Source organism: Hippopotamus amphibius, chromosome 12, assembly GCF_030028045.1.
Source record: "Hippopotamus amphibius kiboko isolate mHipAmp2 chromosome 12, mHipAmp2.hap2, whole genome shotgun sequence".
NCBI lineage: Eukaryota > Metazoa > Chordata > Mammalia > Artiodactyla > Hippopotamidae > Hippopotamus > Hippopotamus amphibius.
In genome coordinates, this window is record NC_080197.1 from 71798585 (window position 1) to 71826502 (window position 27918).

The 27918-nt window shown below is 39.3% G+C and overlaps 1 protein-coding gene and 1 non-coding gene across 3 annotated transcripts in view; both read right to left on the minus strand.

Moving 5' to 3' along the window:
* LOC130832471 (mesenchyme-specific cell surface glycoprotein-like) overlaps positions 1–18113 on the minus strand; it is a 56730-nt gene extending 38617 nt beyond the window's left edge. For both annotated transcript variants that reach the window (XM_057700778.1, XM_057700779.1), the window contains exon 1: positions 17982–18113. In XM_057700778.1, coding sequence (XP_057556761.1) covers positions 17982–18057 — 76 coding nt within the window. In that variant the 5' untranslated portion in view covers positions 18058–18113. The remainder of the gene's footprint in view (positions 1–17981) is intronic.
* On the minus strand, positions 15177–15280 carry LOC130834271 (U6 spliceosomal RNA). The gene has a single exon (XR_009048653.1). It is a non-coding gene; the product is annotated as a U6 spliceosomal RNA (small nuclear RNA).
* Positions 18114–27918: the final 9805 nt, after the last annotated feature.

A 27918-nucleotide genomic window follows, 5' to 3' on the forward strand; every position in this document is an offset into this window, starting at 1 on the left:
GGCAACACCGTCTTCCAGGTGGCTGGCAACACCCAAAAGGAATGGAAAAATCCTACTAGGGAAGACTGGAAGATTCTGTGCTAGTGGAGTCCAGCCCTCTCCACTGCAACCGTGCAGGCAGGCAGGAATAAATTTAAGAAGTGTCTACAGTCAGGGAAAGACGAATTCTCAAATGCAAAGATAAGACTGCAATCAAGACTAATAAAACACACCAGGAAAAAACAGTTTTGTTAGAGACCAAATAGGACAGCAATAAGAAAAAATAAACAAATAAAAAGCACAGATATTGAAAAGAAAGCAAAGAAAGTGTCAGTAATATAGGTGATATAATTGTCTTTATTGAAAATTCAAGTGACAGATTAGTGGAGTTAATAAACAAGTTCACCAGATAAAAGATTACTAAAGGATTTAAAATAATGCCCAGCACAGGTAAATACTATGTAAATCTCACCCTTTTATACAGCAGTGACCAACAGAAAATGCAAGTTTAAAAAACCGTTTACGTGAATTCCTGGTTGTCCAGTGGTTAGGGCTCTGCACTCTGACTGTGAAGGGCTGGGGCTTTGATCCCTGGTCAGGGAGCTAAAATCGCATGAGCCTCTTGGTATGGCCAGAAAAGAAAGTTAAAAAAAAAAAAAGTTTACAAAACCTCAGTGTGAGAGCTTTAAAAGAAAACAAACGTTCCTGAAGGACATAATGAAGATGTAATAAATGGAATGATAAAAACCATGTTTAAGAACGAGAAGAATCAATATTGTAAAGATGTTGTCTTTCTGAATTCTTCTATAAATTCAGTGAAATCGCAGTCCAAAATCATACCAGCGTTGTTTAGCGAAATTGACAAATTAATCCTAAAATGTATCTAAGAGATTAGGTGAGTGGTCAATGAGCCCATCAAGAACAACCACCCCAGTTCAAAGAACTAAGACTTCTACACAGGACATGAAAAAAATCTTTTTCAGTGCATTGCTGAGCTAGCAAACAATCAAAGGAAATGCTCAGAGGTTTGACAAAATAAATGAAAGCAACACTCTGTGGAGAGAAGTAAAGCCTGAAACTGGTGTCTGCCGTAAGGGGATCTTGAGCTTCCATTTTATAGCTCATGAGAGAAAAGCACCAACACAAAACCAAGTACTCACTCAAGTTCACTAGTGAAAAATCAGGAGTCGAGCAGAGGTGAGTTAATGGAGACCAACACCTCCACACATATATGCACCTGAAACACAAGAAGGCTACACTCTCACAATGAGGGTGAACTGCAAACAAACAAAACAGAAAACTACCCTCTTCAGAAAAAGGAACAGCAGATTCATTATAGGTTTCAACCTTGGAAATGAGGAGAGAGAGAGAAAATAATCTCCACTGAGACTGCAAAACCACAAACCAGCCTTCAGACACATTTGCCACATTTAGTCCTTAAAACCGCAGACCTAGAATTCATTTTAAAGTGATACCATCAGTTGCCTCTAAGAAGCAAAAAAGAAAACCTCTGTGGAAGAAAGTAACTTGAACAGAGATGCCAGAGAATACCCATAGATGAATTGCTTGGAACTGGAAGTTAGGGGAGAAATCACACACACCCACACACCCATACACCATGCACACACCCATGAGGAACTGGATTGCCACAAGTAAAACCCAGTGGAAACAAAAGCAATAATCTGCTACTACTTATTTTTTCTGTTGTTTCTGTTTTCCTGCTTGCTTGGAAAGATGAATATGTGATAGAGAAGGAAAATGGAAGTAGGGAAATATGTATTAATTATGTATCCATTAGGAATTCAGGTGCCCTTAATAACACAATTAAGACATCTTTGCTTTTAGGGACTTCCCTGGTGGCACAGTGGTTAAGAATCCACCTGTCAATGCAGGCGACACAGGTTCAAGCCCTGGTTTGGGAAGATCCCACATGCCTCAGAGCAACTAAACCCGTGTACCACAACTACTGAGCCCACTCGCCACAACTACTGAAGCCTGTGCACCTAGAGCCCATGCTCTGCAACAAGAGAAACCACTGCAATGAGAAGGGCGCACACCGCAACAAAGAGTAGCCCCTGCTCACTGCAACTAGAGAAAGCCCGCATGCAGCAACAAAGACCCAAATTGGTGTGCAGCCAATAAATTAAATAAATAAACAAAATTTTTAAAAATGATACAGACATCTTTGCTTTCAAAGAGATCATAGTTGAGCTAAATAAATAATAATGTACATGTTAAAATAACATATAAGTCAAAGATATGAGCCCCAAAAGATGTAGCACGAGCCGCTATGGCCTGCAAAGCTCAGAATAAGCACGTGGAACTTGAGTTGTGCCCAGAAGAAATAGGATTTGCATAGTAACAGATAAGTGGAGGGATTTTTCAGGAAGTAGGAGGAAACACAAAGGTGGAATATCTACAGCGAATATGGACAGGCTCTTAAACTATCTCTGGATACTTCCACAGAAAAGAATGACAAGAAAATGCTTCTAAAGGAAGAAAATTAGCAACAGCCGGAAATAGACTAGAGCAGGAACACAGGTGTATACAGTGCTATAAGGCAAACTAATTAATTGATCAGTTAACGCCTGCCTATAAATAAGTAAATAATGAAAAAATAACTACCAGCTAATTGTAAAAACAAGGCTCTACTATCCAACTGTGGAAGTGGGACGCATGGTCAATTGGAAGTGAAGACCCCAAATGCTCTTCCTAGCTTGACCACTGTTCAGCTTTGAAATTCAAGTTATTTGGGATTCAGCTTTGATCTTTGAAAATTGGGGGTGTGTGTCCATGGAGGAGGGCGGATTACTGCACAATCTCATTCATGCTGCAGCACTACCTTCAATGCTACAAATGAGAGTGGAGTGATGAGTATGGTCTTTCCTCCAGAAGAAGGCACTCACATTGACAACTGAGATTTACTAAAGTCACCATAATCCCCCTTTTCCTGGCTTGGATTGAGTTTCAGTACCCAAGAAATCCACAGGGTGGCAACAACACTGAGTTAAAAGTGAATTCACAAACTACTTCTAAGACACAGGCTTCTTCAACGGCTAAAGTTGACACATTTTTCTTCCCCCGCCTTTATGATGTCACTGAGGCCAGAGAAGCTGGGAGAACAAAGGCTGTACACACAGCCGGACGGTGATGATGATTCCCACGGGAGAACTGACTACCATCTACACCCTCTGCAATCCTCCCAGTCTTGCGAAGGAGACTTTACCAACCTCATCCTCATTTTACATAAGAAACAAGGAAGAGAGAAATAAAGTAAATTATCCAAGGCAGCAGAGATAGTAAGTGATCCAGCCAGAATTCAAAATTTTGTGTCTCTTGTCAAAATCCATGGTCCCTTCACCACACTTGGTGGGGGCACTGAAGAAAACCGATTTGATTGACAAGGAGACCTTCCTTCCTAACCACCCTTCACTGATATAGAAATGAGATGTTCGCTCTTTTCTTTATAATGAAAAGGCGCGTAAAAGATTTGATTCCATTTTAGCACAGGACAATACATATAACTTTCCCAGACACTAGGAAATAGTGTAGTATTTCAACTCCAGCGTTTATTTGAGTCACTCATATCTTTCCTGCCACTTAGATGGAGCAGGAACCTTCATTGGCTGTAATCTTAATCAAGGTACTTTGAGTTTCATTCAAACTTGGCTAAGGTGGGGGCGGGGCGGGGGGGGATGGTTTTTTCAATGGAATAAAGGTGCATTTCAAAGAATCCAAAGTGGGGAGTTTCTTTAGGTGATACAGAAGGTTAGAATCAAGAACAAGAAAACCATTAGGAATCAGGGCCCTTGCTCTCCTTCTCATTCTCTCTTTCTCTCCACATTCTCCAGCCCAGGGTTTTCTTGGCATGCCTGAGCTGTGGCCTCTTTCTAATGACTGGCTTTCTCTTCTTCCCTAGACCCTGCAGCTCCTGCATTCACACACCCTCAGCTCCAGTGGCTAGCAGAGACTGGCCCACATCTTTCAATCCAGATTCCTAACCTCTGAGTGAAAGAATCCAACTTGATCGGGCTATGGCTGTGGCATGAGTAACTAAGCGCAAACAGTTCTGTGCCAAGCGGCCACCCTAGAAAATGTATGTTACCAGCAGCTAAATAACTTTCTGGGGAATTTGAAAGAATATCAGGATGAAATTCTAAACCATTTGGCACTTCCATACTTTCCCGTATGCTAATGGTGATAAATATCAAAGCATAATTTGGGATACAGATTTTGATAATTCATCGGGATATTTAAAGTTAGGTCAAAATCAGAAAATTCTGAATTTTCCCTTGCAATATCTATACCTCATTCCACCCATTTTAAAATGGATTGTAAAAATTAAGATGTACTTTGGTGATAGGTCAAGTAGCAATACACTTAAAATGACAAAAGATTAAATTTAACCGACGGAAAGACTTCTGACTAAAGTTGGAGTCACTGAAATAGGTTATCATTTACAACAAACACGTCTTTCTTGGAAAAGGATCCTTAAATAATAAAGCAGAGCTAGCAAGGATATTTAATATCCTGATTAGAACCAAGTCAGTGAAAAAACATTTTTAAGCGACACCTTCAAGTTGTTAACAACCAACATTTAGTCTATTTAGCAAAAGAGAAATGTAAAAGTTACCAATACATTACAAATGTGAGCTACTATCAAAAGCTAAATTAAAATGCTGTTTATACTCTACATCAGTGGTTTTCAAACTGTAGTGCACTTCAGAATTGCCTGGAGGTCTTGTTAAAACAAGAATTGCTGCCTGCCCCTCCTCCTCCAGTTTCCGATTCTGTAGGTCTGGTTGGGTCTGATAATTTGTAATTTGCATTTCTAAAAGTTCCCAGATGGCACTGATGCTGCTGGTTTAGGGATTGCTCTTTGAAATCTCCTGCTCTAAACTCAGGGCAAGAGAACTGTTTCTTCTTCCTTCCTTCCTCCCTTTTTTTCTTCTTTCTTTCTTCCTTCCTTCCTTCCTTCCTTCCTTCCTTCCTTCCTTTCTTTTTCTTTCTTTCTTTCTTTCTTTCTTCTCTCTCTCTCTCTTTCTTTCTCATATTTTTTTTGGTGTGTGAGAACATGTAAGTTTTCCTCCTTTAACAAATTTCAACCATCCAATACAGGTATTGTCACTTACAGTCACCATGTTAATACATTAGGTCCTCAGACCTTATTCGGTTATAGCTGAAAGCTTAGACTCTTTTACCAGCCTCTCCCTATTTCCCCATCCCCTGTGAACCACTTTTCTACTCTGTTTTTCCTCATTCCATAGGTTGCCTTTTCATTCTGATTGTTTCCTTTGCTGGATGGAAGCTTTTTAGTTGGTATAGTCCCACTGGTTTATTTTTGCCTTTGCTTTTGGTGTCAAATCAAAAAATGTATTGCCAAGACCGATGTCAAGAAGCTTTGAGAACTTTAAGAACTCTTGCTCTAAGCTCAGGACAGAGGTCCCATCTCTAACTAATATTTTTCTGGGTTCATACAGAGTTATACCAAACACAGCCAAAGGCACCAAAAACCGTAAGCAAACAGAAAAACAACAAAATATTTTACTGGCTGACTTCTCAGGGTCCTGGTTTATCCCCATGGGAGATGGGGATAACGGTGGTTGGGAGAAATAAATCTACAGATACATTCACAAATGACATCTCATAAACTCTCAAAGAAGAATGGAAGCTCAAAAGCTGTAGTCAAGGCTAGTACTGAGGTAAGAGATAGATGGGCTCCAGGCTGGGCATTTACAACTGGCCTCCTGTTTACATCTCATGAGGCAGAGAAGAAGATGAGCTCCAGGCTGGATATTCATTACCAGCCCCCTGTTTACATTTCCTGAGGCAAGAGACAAACGGGCTCCAAGACTACATATTTATGACTGGACTCCTGCCTATATTTTGATATCTGCACTTCGATATAAGAAAGAGCGACAGGAATAGGGTAAATAACTGGACATTGGACACTTTTTTGGCAGGGACAGAGAGGGGCTAAACCGTGTTAAGAGATCAAAAGGTCATACACTCCCCATCCTTGGGACAAGCTAGACATTACGCATGCACAGAAAGGCTCCTTGGAGGTCAAAAAGGAGGGGGCACCACCCCATAATATGTTATGCTAAAGCTTTCCCATAGGCCTCTGGGCTGAAATCCATCTTGGAAAAAAGTTGTGCATGCATGATGGGGAGGGTCCTAGGACAGGTCAGGTGTAGAAAAACAAACCAGATAATTGGCCAAAGGGAAACAAAGACTTGGAAGAACTGCCCTATATAAGTGACTTAACCCCCTCTTTACTGCTTTCCTCCTCATTTCCTGTCTCTAAGTAATGTCCCCTACTTTTAAATCTAAGTTCATCAAGACCTTGATGGCAGACCTAATTAGGGAAAACTAAGATACGGGGAAATTTTATTTTTCAAAATCTAGTCTCCATCTTTTTCCTACATAGCCTTTCTGCTATTAGATTCTGCTCCCAGCAGGGGAAAAATCTGACCCTGAACTTCTGCAACGTAGTTGCTCGTTCCCTCTGACTATTCAGTACAAGGGAGTCTGTTTTATAGCATAAACTAGTCTGTATTGCATTGTCAGTGATATAAATGATAACAACCTTCCTGGTCTATCTGATCATCTGCCTTTGACTAGCTGTTTTGATTTTTTGTTTCATTATTCAATTCTGCTTTGTACAGTTGCTTCAGCAATTATGATTCCAAATAATAACAGAAACTTGCATCTTTACCGTCACAATGCTCACATGCATATTGCATAAAGCTCTTTATTGCCTCTGGTAGGCAGGTCTTCAGAAGGCCCCTTTACTCCACCCTTGACATTCGGAGACTACAGTGCTGTGTGGAACAGAGATGTCCTGCCGTTACTTAGTTTCATGAGGTACTCCTAAGTCATTGAAGTCTTGTTGCACTCTTCTACAAGCTACTCTCAGAGCAATACTGAGAAATGGGTCAGCCTTGTCATGGCTTTTTACAGATTGGAAGAAGAGGTCTCAATTTATAGGTTATTTTCTGAAGGGCTGACAATCAATGCAGAGTCTTTCTTATAAACAGAATCTAGAATCTCTTTTGCCCTTTGGTGATGAGCATTGTAATTGACCACCAGGAATTAATAAAATAATGTTATTTTCTTAGTGAGCTTGGAATTTTATTAAATCCCCATAATATGTTAGCTGTTACGCAGATTACAACTCTGACACATAATAAGGTGGACAAGAGACACAATAGGTCAAATGTACGATGGCCCGTAAATATTTTCTACAATGTGTTGTAGAGTTTAATCTGGGTACTTAGATGTGATAAGATATTCATATCATGCTTTTCTCTTCGTCAGTCTCATTTTGATCCCTTCCTCACCCTGCCCCGTGACTGTAAAAATCATAATCAATTACAAAGATGCCATAGGGTCTGCTTCTAGGCCTTCTTCTTGGTGCACCACTGAGAACTACTCCAAGTCCTCGTGGGCAGTGCCTCGCTCTGTGGTTTTTCCATAGCAGTTGATAGATGAATAAATTTTAAAACCTGTATTTGATTTGTAAAGACAGAAAAATGTATTTGAATGTTTGGTATACATATAGATATACGCACATTGAAAAAGTATGTAAAAAGCCAGAAAGAATAAAACGCATGTTTTAAAAATTATTTAAACCTTTTTCAAAAATTTATTTTATCTATTTTTTTTATTATTTTTATTATTTATTTATTTATATTTATTTATTTATTGGCTGTGTAGGGTCTTCCTTGCTGCACATAGGCTTTCTCTAGTTGCAGTGTGTGGGTGGGAGCTACTCTTCGTTGCAGCACGTGGGCTTCTCATTGCAGTGGCTTCTCTTACTGCAGAGCATGGGCTCTAGGCATGCGGGCTTCAGTAGTTGTGGCACTCAGGCTCAGTAGTTGTGGCTCACGGGCTAAGTTGCTTTGCGGCATGTAGGATCTTCCCAGCCCAGTCTTGAACCCATGACCCCACATTGGCAGGCAGATTCTTAACCACTGAGCCACCAGGGAAGTCCCTTAACTTTTTTTTAGTAGATAATTTCATACATTCAGAAAGGTTGCAACTATAAGAATAATGCAAAAATAATCCACATACCTTTGCTCAGATCTGCTTAGTAACATTTTACCCCATTTGCTTTGTTGCTCTCTCTCTTTTTCCCTGAACTGTTTGAGGGTAAGTTACATACATCATGGCCTTTTAGCTCTAAACTTTTCAGTGTGTATTTCCTCAGAACCATGACAATCTCTTACACAACCACAGCCACTTATCAACTTCAGGACATGTAACATTGATATAGTACTTTTATCTAATCTCCTGTCCCAATTCCAAAGTTGTGAATGAAACCAACAATGTCTTTTACAGCATGTTTTGCCTCCTCTAGCACACAAAACCAATCTAGTGCTGTATTTCATTGTCACCTCTCTTTAGCCTTCTTTAATCTGGAATATTTCCCCAGCTTTTATGACGTTGGCATTTTTGGAGAATATAGCCGCCCCTCTTTTAATGAAAGATTCCTCATTTTGGATTTGTCTGATATTTTCTCATTATTAGATTCAGATTATATATTTGCATCTGGGATACTACCTAGCTAATGTTTGTCCGCAGGATCATTTATTTGGAGACACAAGATGTGCATCTGTCCCTCGTTGGCAGTATTAATTCTGATCACTTGGTCACAGTGTTGCTCATTCTCCATGGTATCATTACTATTTTTTCTCTTCCAACTAATATGTGATCTGTGGGGAGATACTTTAAATCCACGGAAATGTTCTCCTCATCATCAACGCTTTAGCAAGAAAGCCTGGGAACTTTTGCTGTGCAGCTATGACCTTAGGAGTGGATTTGGGGGTAGTTGCCAGAGCTAAAGAGCATTGTCTTCTCATGCATTAATAGAGAGAAAAAGGAAGCAGAGAAAAGACAAAAGGAAGAGTTTTCCTATTGGAGATGAAGATCTTGATTTCTGATCTTGGGAGAAATGTCCACCTCAAGATGTCATGTTTCTGAGGAGGAACATTTCCAGGCAATTTGATTTCAGATCTCCAGGTGGGGTGTAGTTCCAGGTGTCTGGAGGAGCCCTTTTTAATTGGAAGATATGGACCCAAAGTTCAAGATCCTGAAGTTTGGCTGTCTACAGTGACTTGGTATGGTCCCTTCCAAAAAAAGTTCAAAAACAGTCTTTGTTCTTAGTGATTCCAAGTCAGGAGCGTAGGAGAAATTTGGAAACACTAGCTTGGAGAGTTGTAGTCAGATATGTGAGAAAACTAGAAGGATTCAAGATCCAGTCTAATTTATAAGCAGATAATAAAACCTCAAAGACAATGAAAAAGACTAGAATTTAATGACCACAAGGTTGTGGTATAGTTTTTCATTGAAACATAATTTTTTTCTCTACTGCCACCACCATTCTTATCAAAGATAATTCAAATCCAAGAGAAATCAGGTAGAGAGAAAAAGTGTTTCAATTCTGTTTACAGAGGTATAATTTATCAAATTTCTCTAAGAAATAGATAGTTTAAAAGAAGAGAGAAAAGGGTTTCCTTAATTCTGAAAAACTGAAACATTAAAGAGCCAGCATAAAGTCATTAAGACGTAGAATCATTCTCATCAGTTCATTCAGCGTCATATTATTAATTCTTGTTCTGCTTGAATTGTTTTTCCACTAGCGTTCTGAAAATTCTTACCCAATTCTGTGGCATGATCTTGAAGTACCAGAAACTTGTATTATAGGGTACTTATATGAGTCTTTTCCATGATTCTCTTCGAAGATGAAGCATTTTTGCAAAAGCATCAGTATAAAACAATAACTGTCTATAAATGACCAAAAGACTTTTAAAATGGCTATGGTTGAAGATCTGATGAGAGTTCATTTGATAAGGAAATTCAGTTATTTTTGTGGCATACAACAATTTAAGACAATAATTAAACAATGAGGATATTGATAAATTTCTCTGAACTTCAATTTCTGGAATATTTATGTTGGTAACATATCCATACAAATATAACCTAAGAAAGTTTATTATCACTTCTTATTTGACAATGTTTCCCATGTAATTTAACATGCCAAATAAACCTAATTAGTTTAACATCTCCTTTACAAGGTGAGAAACAAATTTTTTGAGAATTTCCAGGGGCCCTCTGGGAAATCTCAAAGTTAGTTTGAGGTCAAAAAGACTCCATTCATACTTGATTTGGGAAGTTGAAAAAAATGTCAAAAGATTTGAACATTTGATTAAATAAGATCACAGGTCATTATGAAATATTGCTTAATTATCTGTTTAGCAAAAGTGACAATAGAAGATATTAAAGGAAAATATAGTTGTGAACAAAATTTAGCTCTTTTAATGTTGAGAAGACTCAGTTCTTTAAGGTAATCAAAAATCTAATAAAGACAACATGAAGCACAAAATCTTTTGTGTCTTACCAAAATTACCCAAAAGGCAACAAAACAGAAACAAAACAGAAACAAAAAGCTTTTACCATCTCTTATCAAGAGCAGACCAATAGTCCAATAAAACAGTCTTTTTAACAGAAACAGAAACATATTCTAATTTTGCACCAGGGTGCTTTTGAATATTAAGGCTCATTCTTTATAATTCCAATCATAGCCAGCCTTACCACACATAAAATTCATTTCCAGGATTCCTTTTCCACAAACCTTCTATGAAGTTCTTTGTATCCATTTAAGTTTTGCCCTATATTTGTCCTTTCTCATTCTGTAACAGCCAGTCATTCCTCTTTTGTCCACTTCTGGACAAAATTACTTTCTTTTTCTCTTAACAAAAGTATGTTCTTCATACCTTTCCTTAAGCTAAAAACATATTCTACTTTCCTTACCTACTTTTTATACACAGTTGTTTTCTTTTATTCTTATTACCTCTGGTAATTTTAATTAAATATATTGATTAGAATTCTTAATGCTTAGAAACCCTAGTTTCTAGTGAAAACTGAGAGGTAAGCAATTATGGACTGGTTGTCACACCAGCATTCTGTGCAGTGGCAAATTTATAAATGCTCTTAATAATTTCTAGAAGTACAGCCTTTGCAGCAAACATTTCAATGTGGCAGAAAACATTTACTATTAGACCCAAGCATCTTTAACTCCTCTGTAATAAGAATCTAAAATAGAAACAGACAGATACAGACATCTTATAGCTTTAATTTTTAAATTTTAGCCATGAGACAGGTACTTTTATTTTTCTTCTGAGAAGGATTATCTTCCTGAAGTTTGAATTTCAGAAAGATGGCTCTAGGTTCCCAGAGAACACAGGGTCAAAAATTTACACCTCAAAGGCACAGAGAAAAGAGGTAAGTTTTTCTCCAAGAAGGAGTTTTGTTTCCAATGTCCTGATCTTTTACAATATCTGCAAGCCTTTTGAGATGAATAGGAAAGGTCTGGGGATTGTTAAAAAGGATTGGTGGGCTTTGAATTGCTTCTAATGCTGCATTTCTATTACTGTAAAACAAAATACAGTTGTTTCAAATTCCTCAAAGGATTGGGTTGCAATCTGAAAGATATCAAGGGGCTGAGCCAAACATTCAATTGTTTCTTTATATCAGGGAGAAGATTTCCAATAAAGATGGAAATCAAAAGAGTCCTACGTTCTGGATATGGAGCTGTGTGTCTTTGGACTGTTTTACTAAATCCTTCCACAATAGCTTCAGGATGTTTTCTTTCCTTCTGAGTACATTGTTCCACTTTAGCTTAGGAAAAAAGGCCTTTAAAAAAAGTTTCTATCAAGCTCTGAATATCAGTGTCCATAATCTTATCACGGAGCTCACTTAAAAAAATTCTTTCAATTTATTTTTCACATTACCTTTTCATTTTTGATGTCCAGTGTTAGTAATACAGATAACATCTACCATGTTTTGTATCAGATAAGACAATACTGATGTTGTCAGATGCTGATAGACTATTCATCTTGTAAACAGATGATGTAAACTTACAGTATCAATAAATACAGTACAGTACTGTAAAAAAAATAAAAAATTCTTTCAAATATCTTATTATCTGGTTTAACCAGGACAAACAGTAAATATTTCTGGCTGTATTGAACTCCTTATGTATTTTTTTTCCTTTTCCCTTTTAAACCAAAGGCATACACATAACGTGATTCAAAACCAAAACCAATGAGACTTTTATGGCTTAATCATGGACCCAAGAGATGTCCCCAAAGAGGGTTTGAAAGATACCCCTTCCAAGATCCAGAACCACCCCCAAAGATAACCAAAAGAAAGAAAGGCTTAGACAATTCCCATGAGAGCTGGCAACCGTCAGTAGTGTTAGGGGAAACACTGACCGAAACCGCCTGCCCCGGCCAGGCAAAGACAGTAACGATTTGCATGAGATATTTTACTATGGGAGATCCTGGTGAGGAACATGGAACTGACAAGCCACAACCAATCGGAAGAATACGGGAAAGGTGAAAAGAGGAGAAGAGACACCAGTCCACATGTCCTACCAACCTCCCAGAATCCTTCTCACTGGAGTCCATCTTGCTGAGAGATGTGCGTGCCACCAGGAAGGACCCTGAGTCAGAATGATTGGCCAGAGAAAACCCGGAAACTAACCCTATCGCCATAAACCCCGAGACCGCGGTCCTCCTGGGTTCCCTTACCCTCCTGCTCTCTGCCCGGGCGCCCATTCCCAATAGTCTCTTGCTTTGTCAGCACGTGTATCTCCTCGGACAATTCATTTCCGAGTGTGAGACAAGAGCCCGCTCTCAGGCCCTGGAAGGGATCCCTCTTCCTGCAACAGTAGGATGCTACTGCAAGTGGGGGTGCAACCCATATTTCTATCCAGTCTTATTCTTGGGCCCCCAAACATGATAGCTGAGCTGCCTGCACACAGGAGAACTGACCACCTGCATGCCCGAATGGGAGGAAAGCCAGGCCAAGTTTTCAGGACACAAAGCGAGACAAACAAGAAAGCAATAGCGGTCCCTGGCAGGGAAAGAATTGATAATTAGTAGATACTCCAAAACCAAATTCACAAGAGTCTGAACTTGGAAAGGAAGAGACAATGTGATATTTTACCTCTCTCTCTCTTGACCAAGCACTACAGACAGAGATCCAGAAAGCTGACTTTGCTAAGAATGCTTGCCCTTTGTCAGCTTCTTCCAGTTTTCCCAGGATCCCATCTGCAGGTTCCAGAGTGAGTAGGGTATCCCAGCAGGTCCCATCTGGATGACCAGAAATTGTAGGGGAAGAAAAATAATTTTCCCTCTGCCCTTCTGCGTTCTTGGCCGAGACTCCTTTTTCTCTAGGGCACTTCATAAAGGGATAAGCTTATCTAGGTTAAAAGTTTTCCACTGTGGCCACTGTAATTCTAGATTATCTTTCAGAAAGTTAACCTACTTGTTCAAACAAACACGACTTCTAGGCCCATGATTTTTATACATATAGTTAGCCAGAGTCCCAGATGGAGGAGTCTCAGATTCTTTGGACCTAAAGAACTTTTTATTCCTCTTAAAAGATGCTTTTTTTTTTTTTTTTTTTAATTAACCTGAGGCCTCACAGTGGACCCAGTCTGGTTTAAATCAGACCCAGTTCAACCCCAGACTCAGTCTGATTTAAGACAGATGCAGTCCAACTCTGGACCCAGTCTGGTAAAAGAAATACTCAAAGTCTAAGAGCTCATAATGCAAAAGTTGCAGAGCTCACATATCTGAGACGGACCTGCCCACAACCTCCAGATACAGCAAGAAAGCAGTGAGTACAGTGAGCTCAGCGTGTACCCACACCTGCTTATTGCTCTTTGCTCCCAAGGGCTATTGTGGGTGTGTGTGTGTGGGGGGGGGGGGAGGGGTCTCCTTCAGATCCCACAGCTGACATCAGAACCTTTAAAAGATACACTGAGGCCAATTAAAATTCAGAGTTTATTTGAGCAAAAGTCGATTTCAAATGGGGCAGTGCTAAGCCAGAAGTTGTTAGGAGCTCTCCACCGACAGGAGCTGGGGGAAAGACTTTTATAGAGAAGACTTGGGAAAAAAGCAAGGAAATTGATTGGCTATAGCTTTAGAGGTTGCATTATTGGAAAAGCCTAGGTGACTGTTTGTGATTGGCTGTGTTAGGTTTAATTTCTTAACCTTGAGGCATTTCAGGCTTAGGTTTTGGTTTTCTTACATTCATTACTAAGGCATTAAAGCTACTTCAGTCTAATGGTCTCTGTGTTTAGAGACCTTAAGGGGCTTAAGGCAGAAACACTGGCTTTTCTGGTGGGAAGTGATATGAGTTGCTCACCTGAGTCAAATGTTCTGCCAAGCCTCTTCATCCCTAGAGGCACCACCTTCTTCCTTTTCCTCTCACCCCTTGGGTCAGAGGCTCCTGCTCACATCCATCCGTATTTGGGGAAAGAGTGAGAAGGTGATATATCGCTCCCCACTCTTTATCCATCCCTGACCTTCATCTATTACCTGGTGAGAGGTTAGACTGAACCTCCATCCCTTTCCAAATTTCAGTTTATTATTTCCTAAAAGCTTTTCCCCAAATAAAACACAAAAAGTTCTCCAGTGAAGAGAAATTACCTGGTAACAACGAATAACCCATTTTCTGAGCAGACTATTAGAGCTAATGCTATTTAATTCACACGCACACAAATTAGATCACTAGAGGGTTGAATTAAGGGGCTGTGAGTCAAGAAAAGGAGATGCCAATTGAGCGTGGCCTCCACTGAGATGAGAGTGGTCCCACCTGGGAACTTCAAAGCACACATTAGGTTTTTTATCACAAGCGCTCATTGCGTGCTCAATCATGGAATGTTGATCTTCCTCAAAAACATGATGAAAGAAAAGTGATTGTACATCCTAAGCTGTAAACAGCTATCCTATAAATGTGTGCCTTCTGGTGAGGAGAAGGATACACAAACGTCTACCGAATACTTTACATGTGACAGGTATTTGCTAACACTTGTATACATTATCTCGTTTAATCATCACAACAACCTCACAAAAGAATTAGTACTATTATCCCCACTTTACAGATAAGGAAACTGAAGGGAGGAGATATGAACTTTCTTAAGGTTGCACAGCTTGTAAGTTTGACACTCCAGCAAATATGGCTTTGGACCTCCTTTTTTTTTTTTAATTGAAGTATACTTGACTTAAAATATTACAGTAGTGTCAGGTGCATGACATAGTGGTTTGATATTTTTATAGATCATCTAGCATACAAAGGTATTATAATATTATTGACTATATTTCCTGTGCTGTACATTACATAAAAATATGGAAGGCTTCACAAATTGTGTGTCATCCTTGTGCAGGGGCCATGCTAATCTCTGTATTGTTCCAAACTTTAGTATATGTGCTGCCGAAATGAGCACCAGACCTCCATCCTTAGCACCAAAGCTGCTGGCAATGTTAATCTCACCATGGGGTCCCGTCTTTTTCAAGTGGGTGCCTCTGGCCACCATATTTTTTTAGAACTTTTATTGAGATATAGTTGACATATAATAAACTGCATATATTTAAAGTGTACAATTTGATATCTTTTTTTCTTATTAGTAATATATATATGGCAATCCCAATCTCCCTGGCTACAATATTGATGGCAGGTTAAAGTTGGTGACAATTTGGTGGGAGCACCAGATTTCACTCCTTACAGAAGCTGTTTCTCAGGGAAAACTGGAGAAAGATATCCACCCCTAATTACCTGCAACTTTGAAAAGTGGCTGGCATTCAGAGATTTTAACTGCCATGCTAACTCCCCATCTACTCTCTTGCACGGTTTGGGCCAATCAGCTGAAAAGGACCCACCTTCCTGAACTCCACTTCCCTATTGTGGAAGGAAACAGCTGCTTCTGCTTCCCCCTTTTTCACCAGCTTCTCTATGTGGGAGAAGTTTCGGAAGGGGCTGAGTTCAGCCAGGTTTAGCTTTGTGCAGGGAAAGATGCTCACCTTGGCCCCTGCCCACACTTGCGCTCAGTGAGTCATTTCCTGTCTTTCCCAGGCTCTTAGGGAAGGTTCCTTTGTAATAAAGTCTCTAACCTTACTGTGAATATAGTCAGCGTTCCCTAACTTTCTGGCAACACTTAAGAGGTTTACCTACTGTATTCTCTGGATTTAAGCCCTGGAACCAGCTCTCAAGTACCTTCAACCACAGCCTCTGAAACATTTTACCTGAGAGCACTAGTGGCCTCTTCAGAGTGACATCCTCAGACATTCCATAGATTATGTTCTTTTTCTCAGCTCCCTGACATCTCTATATCACCTGTATCCAAGATAGAACTGTCTTCTCTCTTGGGATGAAAATTATATCTCCTAAAACACTCTCAGTGGCTGGTAATCACTTCCATTACAAACTAAATGATCTTTTCCTAGCTCTATCTGTTCCAACGTGTTAAGCCATGCCTCTGATGGCATGTCCAGGTTTGGAGAATATATTCTGGTGTGAAAAAATAAAGCCACATACTGCATTATTCAGGGTCCCGGCAAGAATTCGGCAATTAATTCAGGAGGATTTAACAAAGAAACTACTTGGAAATTATACTCAAAATTCTGTAATAACCTATAAGGGAAAAGAATCTGAAAAAAAAATATGTATGTGTATAACTGAATCACTTTGTTGTACACCTGAAACTAACGCAATATTGTAAATCAACTATACCTCAATAAACACACAAAAACAAAGAAACTACTTAAAAGATGTAGATAAGATTGAGGAAAATCAACTAAGAATAGTACAGTCCCTCTTTCCTCGCCCACAATGGAGGAGCTTCCAAAAATCTTAAGTTTGAGAGGGCAAGGAGAAGACATGGTTACCAGAACCCAACCCAGGGAGAGCAACTATAAGAAAGGGCCCCAGACAGGATCTACTGTCTTCAGTAAAGGGACCCAGTCAACCCATAGAGAGGGATCTTTGGAGTAAATATCCCAATTTATTCTCCTCCATTTCTCTAATCTCCTGCCAGTGCCTCCCAATGGCTGGACACAACTGGAATCCAGAGGTCAAAGAAGTTTGTAGAAGCCATCCAGAAAGTTAGCCCCCTGGGGACAGAGCCAGGAAGAGAAAGGTGGAGACTAACTCTTAGAGACAAACAAAAGTATTCGGCCTACATTATTTTCTTTAACTTAAAAATCATCTTCTTTGAAGAACCTATCCCACCAAGGTTGTAAGAAATTGAATCATTGATGGAATTTTGTCTCCGCTTCCCACCCCTGACCATCCCACCTAAGACCCTTATTACACAGAGTAAAGCACATTCACGCTTGCTGCTGAGATGGGCATTGTCCAGGCTTGTGAGAATGTCCAAGTCTGGTGGCCCCGTGGCTCTGTGCCACAGTGTGCAGGGGAGTCCTCAGCAGAGTTGGAAATGCTGAGGAACACGATGCCACCCAATGTGCTCACCATGCAGATATGCCCACAGGACGAAGCCTACAGGGGGCCCTAAAGGGAGCAGGCCATGGTCCCAGTCACTCACAGTAACATAACATCCCTCTCCCAGGCTTCAGAATCTTCTTGCCTTGGCTTCTGCTTTTGCACATCTCCTTACAAAGGCACTAGCGATTCTTCCCTTACCATTCGAAACACTCTAGAACATTATCTTTAGTCAGTTTGGATGAAAGAGAGGTCTTGGGTCAGCTTCTGCCTTCAGTCCTGTAAACTAATAGCCAAAATCTTGGCTGTCTTTCTGGAATAAGGTGAAAGAAAATCCTAGAAACAAACCCAGTTATTCAGACTTCGTCCTGATCCTTCTATTGTAAATAAAGGCAACTTAATTTGCATAAATCAAACTGGAAATTTAAATGGTGTCGGGGTACTATAGAAAAGAAGAAATCGAGATTAATCCTAGTGTGCAAGACGGAAACAAGAAAAAATATATATTTAAAAAAAAAAGGTGTATAAAAAGGGCAGAAAAATGGCCATAGCCTAGTCATTTATTTCACTCTTGTATACCTTTTCCTCTCCTTAACTTTGCTTCCATGCTTCTAAGCCTTTGAGTTTGATAGAAACGGAGGGATGTGGGAGGCTAAAGGTAAGCAAATCGTGATAAGGCTTCCTCTGCAATTTTCAAGCAAACTTACCTCTCTGAAAGAACGGTAGATAACTTTCTAGAGCTGGTCGCCTCACATACTGTGTATGGACACCTGGAGGAATCATCAGGGTAGAGCTGGGGAGATAGTCCTGGCTTTGGACCTTAAAACACCTGAGTCTGAGTCTCTGTTCTGTGATCTGCCAGCTCTATGACCTTAGACAAGTCATATAACCACTCTAAGTTTTGGTTTCCTCATCTGTAAAATTAGGATCGTGATACTAATCTTGCAGAGCTGGTATAAGGATTAGAAATAATAGCTATGGAGCTCCTGTTTAGTACCTAGACCATGATAGATACCAGATAAATGGTGCCTCCTATTAGTATTCAAGTAGCTGTGCCACCCTCAGTACTACAGAAAACACCCAATGAGAGAAAGATCTGAGAATTTGATGGATACAGACATGAATTGGACTAGAGTTAAAGACAAATGGAATGATAAGAATGGCAGTTGGAAAGGTCAAGAGAAGAGAATAAGAAGTCTCTCCCTAGGAGATATTTTTGTCTCTTCTTTCCATCTTTTGTTTAACAGGGGAATGCGAGGAATCCTCTGACTACAAAACTTAGTCTCAATATGAGTTTGGTCCCTTTCTGGAGGAAAAGGCATCAGTAATCCCAATCCAGCATTTTCTTGACAGGCTTCTATTTCAAACACCCCTGTGGCCCATTTCTGTAGGTATGTGCCACTTGCTTAAGAGTTTCAGCCATAAAAGAGGTCAGGAAAGTATCAGCTAACCTTGAGGGACCAGAATACACTGAGATCAGAAACTAAGGCTAAGGTGTGCCCAGTTATACCTGTTGAACAGCCATAGTAAATCCTCCTAAGCTGTAAAGAAGAGTTGAGTGATGAACTGAAGTGAGTATCACCCTCCAGAGCAGCCTCCTGCTCCTGTCAAGTCCAGGTCCTAAAATACCCATTAAGACCATCCCTCTGGTGTGGAGAAAAGGGAACCATCCTGCATGGTAGGTGGGAACATAAAATAGTACAACCATATGGAGGACAGTGTGGAAGTGCCTTCAAAAACTAAATTTAGAACTACCATATGAGGGACTTCCTAGGTGGTACAGTGGTTAAGAATCTGCCTGCCAATGCAGGGGACACAGGTTTGGTTCCTGGTCCGGGAGGATCGATCCCACATGCCGTGGAGCAACTAGGCCCATGTGCCACAACTATTGAGACTGTGTGCTGCAACTACTGAAGCCCGTGCACCTAGAGCCCATGCTCTGCAACAAGAGATGCCACCAAAATGAGAAGCCCACATACCACAAAGAGTGGCCCCCACTCACCGCAACTAGAGAAAGCCTGTGTGCAGCAGTGAAGACCCAAAGCAGCCAATAAATAAGTTAATTAAATAAATTCATTAAAAAAAAACTACCATGTGAAACAGCAATCCCACTCCTGGGCATATATCCGGAGGAAACCATAATTTGAAAAGATACATGCACTCCAGTGTTCATTGCAGTGCTATTTACAATAGCCAAGACACGGAAGCAACCTAAAAGTCCATCGCCAGAGGATTGGATAAAGAAGATGTGGTACTTATATACAATGGAATATTACTCAGCCATGAAAAAGAATGAAGGGAAAGATTGTTAAGGAAGTCTTCTTAAATAATGCCATTTGCAGCAACATGGATGGACCTAGAGATTGTCATACTGAGTGAAGGAAGTCATACAGGGAAAGACAAATATCATGTGATGTTGCTTATATGTGAAATCTAAAAATAATGGTACAAATGAATTTGTTTACAAAATAGGAATAGAGTCACAGATGTAGAAAACAAACTTATAGTTACCAGGTGGGAAGGGGGCAGGGATAAACAGGGAGACTGGGACTGACATATACACACTACTATACATAAAATAGATAAATAATCAGGACCTACTGTATAGCATAGGGAACTCTACTCAATACTCTGTAATGGCCTATAATGGGAAAAGAATCTAAAAAAAGAGTAGATATATGTACATGTATAACTGATTCACTTTGCTGTACCCCTGAAACTAATATAACAATGTCACTTAACTATACTCCAATAACAATTATTAAAAACAAACAAACAAACCATCCATCTGGGCTTTTCACAGTAAGTCAAGGCTATATCCAATCACCAATCAACCTCCTGCCCATCAAAAATTGACTTTAGAACTTTTCCAATCAGGGCTGCCTCAAAGTCATTTGTCACAGTTAGATGTTATTAAACTGATATCCTTGGTACAACTTAATGTGGGTTTTTTTCATTTCTTCTCATCAAAGATAACGAAATAGCTGGCTAACATTACTATACATTAGTGAAATTCAAAGAAAATGGCATTCTTCTATTTTCTTAGGCCCTGACACACCTTCTGGGTCTTTTTAAATGTTAGGTTCCATACTTAAGCTTTAGGACAATATTTCATTTTATTTTAGTTACAGATTATGGACCTTGAATCTGTATAGAAATACATGAAACCGAGATACAGGAGGATAGGCGTAGCCTCACCCAAACAGTGTAATGTAAGTCTTTATTGTAAAATACTTCTTTATATGGTCCATCATCCTGAAGACATGATTTTAGCTTTGTGGGCTTTTTTTTTTTTACAATGGCAAAATTAATAATAATAATAATAATAATAATAACACATACACAAAAAAATCATCCCCCCAACCACCACCAAAATAACCTTCTCAAAAAACAAACAAAACCACTCCACCTGATTCTTGCAATCTTGTTTTTAAAAATTAGCCTATTCGAATTTTAATTTTCCCTGTTGATACTTCACAACTCCTAGATGTTTTCATGCTCCATCCATGTAAACTCTCACTGTAGGGACTCCTATTGTGGTATAGCTTAAACTATAAAAGTTCTGCTTTCATCTTTAAAAACTCTAAAATTGCTCCATCTTTACCAGTGAAACCATTTCATTTATTACTCCTTTTTACCTGAAATGGCATAAGAAGCCAAAGAGAACACCCTGCCTTGAGAGTCAAGATGTTGAAAATTACTCTAAACTGCCTAAGCAAGAATACAAATAAAGGAAAGATTATATTACTAATAATATTTTTGAAAATGTATTTCATGCCTTAATCCAAAACAGTATTAGGTGGATGTGTTTCTAGAAATTTGTAACAAGCTTAATTACAAATTATAGTACAATACAACTTAGTAAGGACCCAGGTGTCCTACTATCATAATTCTTTTTGCTCACACATACTCTGCTCTCCAACATCCTATATGTATGAGAAGATCAAGGCCAATAGTGATGGATGCAAGGGATTCAGGCAAAGGCAGAATCAAAGAAAGAGGACTAGAAATAGTTTGCTCGTAGTGCAGTAAGCTTTATAGAGATCTAAGTACTTGGAAGAGGTAGATATTACTGTCCTTGTTTATATTTAGTTCATCACATCAAAATAAATACACACTCAGAACTACACTAGCAAATATTCCTGCTTTATGATAATTTTTTGCACATATGTGTGTGTGTGTATATATATATAATTTTTTTTCTTCAACATTATGCCCCTGTCATACAGAAGTCAAAACACTGATGGGACTTTACTAATCTTTCTCTCTTGCAATCTTATTAGGAGCTAGTTTCTTCCTTACCCTCCCAAATTTTCTCATTCTCAATTTCTACCCTAAAGTTCCCATATTGGGGGAGTATCAAAATCAAACTGAACAGATGTCTTCAAAAAATGAGTACTAAATAGATCATTACAGTGAGCAGTTAGGGATGCTAATAGAGGTAAAGCAGAAGTCTGACTAAGGGGACTTCCTAGGTGGTGCAGTGGTTAAGAATGCCCCTGCCAATGCAGGGGACGCAGGTTCGATCCCATCCCACATGCCACAGAGCAACTAAGCCTGTGCTGTTGAGCCCATGTGCCAACTACTGAAGCCGGTGCACCTAGAGCCCATGCTCCACAACAAGAGAAGCCACCATAATGAGGAGCCCACGTACCACAATGAAGAGTAGCCCCTGCTCTCTGCAACTAGAGAAAGCCCATGTGCAGCAATGAAGACCCAATGCAGCCAATAAATAAGTAAATAAATAAATTTAAAAAAGGAAGTCTAAGAGGAAGATTTCAGATTAAAGAGGAGAGGGGAAAGAAGTTTGAAGAGCAAAAATTGAAAAAGAGATCTATTGGCAGCTTTTCCTTTTTTCTTTTGCTGGTTGAGGATTTACTTCACAGAATTATATCCACCAAAAAACATTAGACATTAGACTTTCTAGAAGAGAATTTCAACTAGATATCCCATGAGATTTAATTCCTAAAGAAGTGAGGACATAAAGGGAAGTAAAGAAAAAGATGAAAACGAATAGAGAAAGCAGATTAAACCAGGAAAAAAAAAAAGAGAGAGAAGTAATCTGTAGAAAGAGACAGAAGGAAGCTTTTTCAGGAAGAGGAGAATATATTTTATTAATTGCTTCAGTGAGTTAGTTCCAAAATGCTATAAAATAAAATTGCACAGAGCTGCTTGGTTTCCTATAGGGGGTTCCCAATGAACATCTTCCAGTGTCCAGAGAGCCCTGCTCAGTTCAGTCTATTTCTGAGATGAGTTCAGAGTGCTTACAGGTTTCTCTGCATGTTTCTTACATTTTACCAGATTTCAGTTACTATGTACTTAATCAAAGAGGAGAGTTGAAACACCACTAGACTCAGTGCCAGACCAGGGGGATTTTTTTCAACCAGAATTATATAGACAGTAGAAAGAACACTGGATTGAGTATAAGGAGACTCAGGTTTGAGTTTTAGCTTTGCCATTAAATAGACAAATGAGTTTGAGAAATTTGGTTAATCTCTCTGAGTCTTATTTGTAAAATGAGGGGGTTGAAATGGGTGATTTCCAAGATTTCTTTCCAGTTCTTATGTATCTATCAGACAATCTTTTCAAGTTCTTCAACCAAAAGTATACCAATTTGCTAGTCTTTAAAGAAACATTAGGAAAGCTAAGTAGTTCAGGAAAAACCAGTGGAAGCAAAACCAACACAACAAAGTCTTTATTTTTTGACTAGCTTCTTTTCATTAAAGTATAATTGACATATATTAGTTCCATGTATATGATACAATGATCCAATATTTGTATACATTGTAAAATAATCACCACAATAAGTCGTTACATCTGTCACCATACAAGGCTACAACTCTTTTCTTGTGATGAGAACTTTTAAAATTTACTAACAAAGTCTTTTAGAAGCTGGAATTTTTATATAAAATTAGCATATACTGAAATAATCAGGTTTTTTAAAACCTGCATTTTATTTATATTTAATTTTTTATTTATTTTTTAATCTCTTTATTGGAATATAATTGCTTTACACTCTTGTACTAGCTTTTGAGGTACACCAAAGTGAATCAGCTGTATTTATACATATATCCCCATATCCCCTTCCTCCCGCGACTCCCTCCCACCCTCCCTGTTCTGGCCCTCTAAGGCATCACCCATCATCGAGTTGATCTTTTGTTATACAGCAACTTCCCACTAGCTATCTATTTTACAGTTGGTAGTGTATATATGTCTATGCTACTCTCTCACTTCGTCCCAGCTTCCTCTTCACCCCCCACCCCCCCAACCCCGTGTCCTCCAGGGCAAGATGCAGATGCAGAAAATGGACTGGAAAACCTGCATTTAAAAATTCTCGGTAATTGCTTCTCCTCTCTCAATAATCTCAGATCTGGAAGTGCAAAAATTTCCAAATCCTAAATCCAGTTTCTCAGAGGAGAGAGTTAAGTCACAGTCAATCTTGCACCTATGCTTAGTTCTCTTAATGAAAATGAAGAAAGAGCACAATACAGCTTCACTTTGGTACCAATATATATTAAAGTATTAAAGAAGGAGAGTGCATGTTTGCAAAGGCAGTGGGGACATGGAATGGATACTGTAAATTAACTTTATCAATACATGCTCTAGAACTTATGTCCATCACACAACTATCTAGAATTATGGCTCGTGTAAATTCTTTGGGTATTATATGTCATAAGGAAGCTCAAGAGAGTGTTATAGGTAGTAGTATCCTGACAGGTTACCACAGACTGTTGTGTGGTCCAGATTGCAGGGCCAGGATGTTTTCCACGATGGGCTTCTGGAGAATTATTCAGGCTAAACCGCTAGTTGTCTAGAAGACTGGTATAACTCTAGTGGCAACATGGTAGCCACTAGCCACATTGAGCACTTTAAATGTGGCAAGTCTAAGTAAGACATGAGACGTGCTATAAGCTTAAAATATACACCAGAGTTTGAAGATGGTACCAAAAGAAAAACAAAGAATGTAAAATATATCATTAATAAATTTTATATTGATTAAATGTTGAAATAATATGTATCTTGGATATATCGGGTTAAGTAAAATGTATTAAAATTAATTTCGTCTGTTTATTTTTATGTGCTGTGGCTGCCAGAAAATTTAAAATTACATATGTGGATCATATTTGGGGCTCAAATTATATTTCAATTGGACAGCTCCTCGAATACAGGGCTAATCTGCTCTTTTTTAAAATTAATTAATTTATTGGCTGCTTTGGGTCTTTGTTGCTGCACAGGGTCTTTCTCTAGTTGCTGCGAGCAAGGGCTACACTTCATTGAAGTGTGCAGGCTTCTTATTGCAGTGACTTCTCTCATTGCAGTGCACAGGCTCTGGGCTTCTTATTGTGGTGGCTTCTCTTGTTGCAGTGTGCGAGCTCTAGGTGCACGGGCTTCAGTAGTTGTGGCACTCAGGCTCAGTAGTTGTGGCTCACAGGCTTAGCTGTTCTGTGGCATGTGGAATTTCCCCAGACCAGATTTTCCCAGATCCGTGTTCCCTGTAGGTGGATTCTTAACCATTGCACCACCAGGGAAGTCCTGGGCCAATCTGGTCTTGATTTGCATAATATTCTTGGCTCCTAATGCGACTAATCAATAAATGCATTGAATGCATTATTAGTGAATGACAGAGACTTATAATCAGGGAACTTTCTCCCATGAACATTGCTCAAGACCGTGAAAAAGCTTTGCTCTCTTATTCCTCTACTTTTTTATTCCAAAGTATGTATTGTTTTAGAATCAACCAGGTGTAGATTAATGTTTCACTGTTTTTCAGTTTTAGATATGAGCATATGGCAATGCTTTCATACTTAAGCTTTAGTCTCAGGAATGGTTTAAACTCTTCTTAATCTCTTTAGTCAATTAATTGCACTGTCTTCCTTAGGGTGATATGCTGGGTAGTCTCTTGTCAACTCAGCATCATCCTTAAGCCCCCTCAAAGGCAGGCACTACATTTCCCAGAATCTCCTTTCCTGTGTAGTTCCAGGTTGGAAACTGTCAATGAGAGGCACTAGTTCAATACTTAGAAGGCAGAAGAGGACATCATTTTCTTTCCCAGTCAGTTACAGGAAGGATGGGCAGATGGAGGTTCAAAGCTGCTTGCAGATAAGCTTCTTGAGGAACCCCAGCATCTTCGTTGCTGACTGAGATAGCTGGTACAGGTAGACTCATGGTGAAGCTAATGAAGTTTAAACTATGGGCTCCTTTCTTGCATGGGCTTTTTCTAAGACTCTGGAAGTAGCTACCAACTTTGCATTCATAGTTTTATTTATTTATTCTCAAAGACAGCTCTCTAAATCATGTAATTGTCTCACAAAACTGGCTCTAGCCCGGAATGGTTGGGAGCCTCGCAGAGATCCTGTGACTCCGGTGGTTTCAGGAAAGCTCTTTAGGAGCACGGCGTTGGTGGGGCTGGAGTCTGAGATCCTCAGTGGCACTCTCAGATTTTCTCTTCCACAGCCCTTCTAACAGTTGCGGAAGCTCTAACTCCTTTCATGCTAGGAACAGAGTGCCTTTTGTTTTCATGACCAAACCGGTCAGAGCTTAAAAATGATAACTGTCAACAATAAGATTATGATTCTTTTCCGCCACTTAATCTCAAATTTAAGTTATATTTTCTTTCAGTATCAATGACAGGAAAAACATGATTTCACATAAAAAAAACTTTAGTATAAGCTTTATTTTCATCAACATCAGATACTCATAATGTAGCACTTTGACACATAGTGTGTGGTTTGGTAAATATGTGCTAATGAGTGAGCCCACGAGTTAATGAGTGAGGGAAGGAGTGGAAGACTTCGTGTGCATCTGTCTCAAAGTTTCTCCCTGACTATGATTATTAAAACAACATAGATTATGTTTGTTCTAATTAATTCTCTTTAGATTTATTTAGCACAGTACCAAGAACTCCCAGCTGCTCACCGCTTTTTTTTGGTTGATAATGATGAGTAGTTTTGGGAGCCATTCCAGCACAAAATTCTAGGAAATCCCAGGATGCATCTGGAATTATTTTAGGGTCTTCCAAAGGTTGGAGTCCACACCTGCTAGTTATGAATTATTTTCTAAGGGTGGAGATATATATATATATATATATATATATATATATATATATATACACACACACTTTTTTTTAAGGGGTTGGCTATTAGATTGGAGCTTGAAGAGTTCAAGCCCTCTCATTTTTTTCCCCTTGCAATCCAATTCTGCATAGCAATGATAACCATTTTGTTAGATAGGAAAGTCAATGGCCAGTCCTCACCAGAATAAATCATGCATATTATTTACTTGTGATTAAGACTACACTCTTTAAAATTAAGAAATAATTTAATCACACTTAGAACCAGCCCAGCATTTTTTTTTCCACACCTACATACAGATAACTTCACTGTATGGTCCATACTGAAGTCAAACTAAAATATGAATCTAACATGTACATCTTTGTAATTTTAAAACTATACGTCAGTTACATGGAAAAGTCAAATATTTCATATTTTGCTTTTTTTCCTAAGAATTTTTTTTTAAGTTTTATTTTTTCATGGATGGAGTAAGAAAGTAATCAGGCAGGTAGTTTATAATTATTGACAATGAATGTGTTGATAAGTAATTGAGTTTAGAAAGTGTTGGTCTTTTTGTTTTCATTTAGTAAACATTTACTTTGTTTCAGCTCTATGATGGATACTGTGCTAACCAGTGGAGATACAATGAGGAAATACACCAGGTAGATACCCTCCTGATGAAGCCACATAACACATAATTCGGGGGAGGGGGGGGAGTAAATAGTTTAGGAGAATAGGGGCTGAAAAAAAGGAGCTTTGGTTGGACCAGACACTGGAGTTACATATGATAATCCCATCTACTTTCCATGGTACCTTGGAGAAACTTTCATAAAGGAGGAAACTGACTCTGGGACACTGAACACCTAGACTCCGTTAACTAAGAGCAGCACTAGAGTATATACGTAGGTGTGTCTGGACCCTGGAGGTGAAGAACACCCAACAGCCGTGTATCCCAATAGTTCCTGAGTACAGGGCACAGTCCCTCTGGCCCGTGTTTAGCATAATTCAGTCCATTCTCTAAAAGGCCATGTGGGCCCTTCAAACTGAGAATACCTTTAATGGGTGATCTGTTTCTCTGTAGCTCTCCTTCCTGAGGCTAAGAGGGCTCGGTTGCTTAAGTTTTCACCAGCTGGCAGAGACAATTAGAGCAAAAGGTGGGATATGGAGTTATTCGTTTTTTTCAAGCATACTATTATTATATGAATATTAACAGCTCCTTATTTGTTGCCAGGTACATTGCTGTAAACTGATATTTACATTAATTCTCGGAGGTTTGGAGTTCAATTTCCTCACCTGTGACTCACAGACGAAATCACCCGTAACTTATCTTTCAAGGATGAAGTAGCCAAATAGCCTTAAGATCGTTTTATTCCAGCTCTTCATCGCTGCATCAGAAACAGTTTCTGGCGCTTCATAAACGTTGCGTGGATAACTAGAAAGGATTCAAGAGCAAGCGTTTGGGAGAGAGAAGCGCCCAGTCATCTGGAGGCCCTCGTGTGCCCCTCCTGGAAGATGTGGCGAGGCAGGAGAGCCCCGCTGCCCAGCTCCAACAAAGGGACGGCAGCGCGTGCTCCGCAGAAAACTCCAGAGCAGC